Source organism: the organism of the source record quoted next, unplaced genomic scaffold (assembly GCF_019419815.1).
Source record: "Pyrus x bretschneideri cultivar Hongxiangsu unplaced genomic scaffold, Pyrus_bretschneideri_v1 Contig8, whole genome shotgun sequence".
Lineage (NCBI taxonomy): Eukaryota > Viridiplantae > Streptophyta > Magnoliopsida > Rosales > Rosaceae > Pyrus > Pyrus x bretschneideri.
In genome coordinates this window covers 4,254,003-4,258,766 of record NW_025999820.1, presented here as the reverse complement: position 1 = coordinate 4,258,766, position 4,764 = coordinate 4,254,003, and the positions used below count along the sequence as shown (strand labels likewise).

Below are 4,764 nucleotides of genomic sequence, written 5' to 3'. Positions count from 1 at the left end.
CTTATATTATAATTTAACCTTTCCTACAATTTAGCCAATGATATCATTAAAAATCAACGATAAATTTATAGTTCTTATTACTCAAAGCCTTCGGCATTAAGTTTCTTTATCTCTCTCTCCCCCTTTCTCCAGCAACAATTTGCATAGCTTGGGCAGCCTGGTTCCTCTCTCTCACGCAGTCTCTCTTAGCCGGCGGCTGTAGTTTTATAAGAAGTAAACAATCTCACTCGAAAAAGGCCGCGTGGTCCGGCTGACCAGTAGGCCCAGACAAAACCCTTTGCTGACTGGTAACTCCATGGGCCCTACCTGTCGGGCTCTATTGCATATTCAATGGGTAGTGGGCCCACATGTCCCCTCTTGACTCAACACTCGCTGAGACAAATATTTCCTATGTCTGCATTGACCAATTAGGAACTGTCAGCGTCCGTCCAAGAAACAACTGGTCCGCCTGTCCGCGTGGCCTATCGTACGTGCCACCAAGAAATCAACCAAGCACGACCTCCCCTATAAAAACACCCCCTTCTCCATCAGGTCCCAACACCATAACCTCGATCATATCTCCCTCATTTCAGTAATCAAGCTTTCAGTAACATTCCCAGATCAAAGTCAATCATGGCCATTGATACAGTGACATCCTCCCCGCTGAGCCCACCGGCGACAGAGAGGGACGCCAAGGCGCTTCAGTTCATAGAGGAGACGACCAGGAACACGGACTCGGTGCAGGAGAGGGTTCTGAGCGAGATTCTGAAGCGTAACGCCGAGACCGAATACCTCAAACGGTTCGGGCTTGGCGGTGCCACCGACCGGCACTCGTTCAAGTCGAAAGTCCCAGTTGTTACATACGAGGATCTCCTCCCGGAGATCCAACGTATTGCTAACGGTGACCGTTCTCCCATCTTGAGCTCTCATCCCATCTCTGAGTTTCTCACTAGGTATATACATTAAAAAGGCTAAACTTTATTTAAAAACTTACTGTTATATTCATTGTGTGAAAAAATAAATTATATTGTAAATTTGCATACAGTTCTGGGACTTCAGCTGGTGAAAGAAAATTGATGCCTACAATCCATGAAGAGTTGGACCGTCGTACACTACTGTACAGCTTGCTTCAGCCTGTGATGAACCTGTAAAGTTCCTTTACTCCTTCACTATTTTTATTTGTAGAAAAATTCATTATAATTTTTGGAGAATACTTTTAGATTAATACTTAACTAAGATTAAAATTTAAATGTCGTGCTTATTCTTCCATATCAATTCTTCCGTACCTATATTTATGATACTTCTGTACCTATGCCTCCATACTGATACTTCTGTATAAATACTTGCATACTTATGCTTCCATAGCAATACTTCTATACCTATATGCTTTCATGTCAATACTTTCGTACCTATGCATCCATACCGATACTTCCGTACCTATGCCTACCTCATACCGATACTACTATATAGATACTTGCATACCTACACTTCCATACCGATAATTAGATACAATGCATATTCTACATGATGAGTTCAAGTTTGTCTTTGCATTTTCTTTGCTCTTTTTTTTTTTTTTCAACGTGTAGCTCATGTTTTTTTGTACGTTTTATCATTCAGGTACATTTATTATGGGAGAAAGTCAAACATAAATCAATGGCTACAATTTGTGGAGCATTTAGGGCATTTTGAGAATAAAAAGTAAATTAATTATTAGTAATAAGAAAATATAACATTTAGGGCATTTTGAGAATAAAAGTAAATTAATTATTAGTAATAAGAAAATATAAGTTTTAGTTTTAATGACGACAAATATTAGTCAAAGGGCTATATTCAATTTGTAATATAACTCCCAAGATTTAATTAATTTTTTTGTATGTTCATTCAGGTACATTTATTATGGGAGAAAGGAAAAACAAAATATAAATTTTAGTTCTAATGACCACAGATATTGAGTCAAAGCGATATATTCAATTTGTAATATAACTCCAAGTTTTTATTAAATAATAATATTTTCTGATGATTAAAATTGAAAAACTCCTTTATATATGTATGTGTGTGTGTGTGTGTGTGTGTGTGTGTTTTTTTTTTTTTTTTTTTTTTAATGAGTTATTTATATATGTTGAATGTAAATAAAAATTGAGCACAGGATCTCCTCCGGTGTCACTCTAATTAAGAATCATAAATGGGAATGCTTTTATTTTTCACTAAAGCAATTGTCTATATCTTTTGTCCGTTAAATTAAAGTGATGTACTAATATTTGATGAAAATCGAATTTTATGTGACAGTTACGTGCCGGACCTCGATAAGGGAAAGGGGCTCTACTTCTTGTTCATCAAGGCGGAGACCAAGACGCCGGGAGGGCTGGTGGCACGTCCGGTGCTGACAAGCTACTACAAGAGTGAGCACTTCAAAACCAGGCCATTTGACCCTTACAATGTCTTAACCAGCCCGAACGAGGCCATTCTTTGCGCCGACTCATTCCAAAGTATGTACACCCAAATGGTCTGCGGCCTCATCATGCGCCAACAAGTCCTCCGAGTAGGTGCAGTGTTTGCCTCCGGCCTACTCAGAGCGATTCGGTTCCTCCAGCTCAACTGGCAACAACTGTCCCTTGACATACGCAACGGAACCCTAAACCCTAAAATCACCGACCCTTCACTCCGCGAGACAATGTCCCGTATATTGAAACCGGATCCCAAGCTAGCAGATTTCATCACAAAGGAGTGTTGTGAGGAGAATTGGGCAGGAATAATCACAAGGGTTTGGCCTAACACAAAGTATCTTGACGTGATTGTCACCGGTGCAATGGCACAGTACATTCCGTTGCTTGAATACTACAGCAATGGCTTGCCGATGGCGTGTACTATGTATGCGTCTTCCGAATGTTATTTCGGACTCAACCTCAAGCCAATGTGCAAGCCGTCCGAGGTATCTTACACAATTATGCCTAACATGGCGTACTTTGAGTTCATCCCGCACGACCCTTCCGCTCCTTCGCTGACCAAACACTCCCCTCCCCCCCTCGTCGACCTTGCTGATCTCGAAGTTGGGAAGAAGTACGAGCTTGTCATAACAACCTACGCTGGACTGTGTCGTTACCGGGTGGGAGATATTCTCGAGGTCACCGGTTTCCACAATGCTGCACCGCAGTTTAGATTTGTGAGGAGGAAGAACGTCTTGTTGAGCATTGACTCCGACAAGACGGATGAGGCTGAGCTGCAGAAGGCTATTGACAATGCCTCAGTGTTGTTGCGAGAATTCAACACAACCGTAGTTGAGTACACGAGCTATGCAGACACCAAGACAATCCCCGGGCATTACGTGATTTACTGGGAATTGTTGGTGAAGGACCCGGCGAATAATTCCCCAAGTCACGAGGTTCTGGACAAGTGTTGTTTGGCCATGGAGGAGTCGTTGAACTCGGTGTACAGACAAGGCAGGGTGGCTGACAACTCAATTGGACCACTTGAGATAAGGGTGGTGAAAAATGGCACATTTGAGGAGCTTATGGACTATGCAATCTCTAGAGGTGCGTCTATCAATCAGTACAAGGCACCAAGGTGTGTGAATTTCTCCCCCATAATGGAACTTCTCGACTCCAGGGTCTTTTCAGTGCATTTTAGCCCAAGTGCACCGCAGTGGACTCCAGAGCGACGTCATTAAGCTGAACACTACATGAGTACAAATGGAAGAAAATAAATTGTTGTGGTGGCTATAGCTTTTATTTTCCTTTGTTGAGCATAATCCTAGCTAGCCACAGCTTTTCAAAGTGTCTTTTATTTGGTTTACTTTTGTTTTGAATTGAAGTCGTTCTTGTCTGCAATAAGTTGAAGTAATCTTAAAGTTGAGCATGATCCTCGCTAGCTAGCTGTAGATATGTTTGTTTGTCTCGTCTGTGCTTTTCTTTGGACCGATCAGCCTTCTTAAAGCCGAGGGAAAAAGACGTTGCAAAAGTGCAGTACCTCGCTCGCTCTCTCATGCTGCTGTCAAAATTTGTAAAAATGCATTTGGTGTTTCATGTGTGTGCAATATAATATTGTTTATTTTATGATAATATATGGTAGTTATTTGCATGGAATTTTGTGACGTGCTATTCCTCCCACTGTGTTTTTGTTGTTGAAGAGATTCCTCCCTCTATGTTGGTCATGTCATAACTAGGTAATTTTGATAATTAGGTGGGTATTATGGTATCTATATAAGTTAATCATGAGTGGTTAACAACTAGCTAGCCTAGGTTTCTTTCTGTTTGGAAGCATATCACGAGCACTCTCACGTATATGGATATGCTAATTAAGGGTGGGGGCGATTATTTGAAATTAGTGACAGTCTTGTGATTATATACTGATTAAGAACACATTTAATGGTGTAGACAAATATAGTAACTAAAATTATACTATAATGGCTGACATGGCAAATTGCATGCTTAATTGTTATTAAAAAATATGTCACTCCAATAGAACAAGCAAATAGAGAGGGCAAAATTTTATTTTATTATTGTTTTTCACCTTTAATATTTACTTTTATCCGGAGGAGTAGGCAAAGTTACCTTCTCTGGTGGACTAGGCAAAGTTTAAGCCTACACATGTAGAAGCGGTCAATATTACCTACTCTCGAGGAGTAGGCAAAGTTTGCCTACTCAATTAATTACTTGATTTGGAACGCCATTTTCCTGTTAAAAAAAATTACTATTGCCATGTAACGTGCACCATATTTTGCTAATGTTGTTCTATTATTGTATATTTTGGAGTTCCATAGGCTTATTGAGAAGAGGTTGATTGGTTCAC

At 40.4% G+C, this 4,764-nt stretch overlaps 1 protein-coding gene across 1 annotated transcript; it reads left to right on the top strand.

Moving 5' to 3' along the window:
- The first annotated feature begins 525 nt into the window (after positions 1-525).
- LOC103957346 (probable indole-3-acetic acid-amido synthetase GH3.1) lies at positions 526-3,834 on the top strand. The gene is made up of 3 exons (XM_009369504.3): positions 526-932; positions 1,025-1,126; positions 2,266-3,834. The coding sequence occupies exons 1-3, from the start codon at positions 613-615 to the stop codon at positions 3,641-3,643; spliced, it is 1,800 nt and encodes a 599-aa protein (XP_009367779.2). The 5' UTR covers positions 526-612; the 3' UTR covers positions 3,644-3,834.
- The last annotated feature ends 930 nt before the right edge of the window (positions 3,835-4,764 follow it).

Excerpts from the sequence above, each read along its gene's own strand:
- LOC103957346 (XM_009369504.3), top strand. The coding sequence starts at position 613 with ATGGCCATTGATACAGTGACATCCTCCCCGCTGAGCCCACCGGCGACA. Across the intron at positions 933-1,024 it reads ATCTCTGAGTTTCTCACTAG|TTCTGGGACTTCAGCTGGTG; the intron begins GTATATACATTA and ends ATTTGCATACAG. Across the intron at positions 1,127-2,265 it reads CTTCAGCCTGTGATGAACCT|TTACGTGCCGGACCTCGATA; the intron begins GTAAAGTTCCTT and ends TTTATGTGACAG.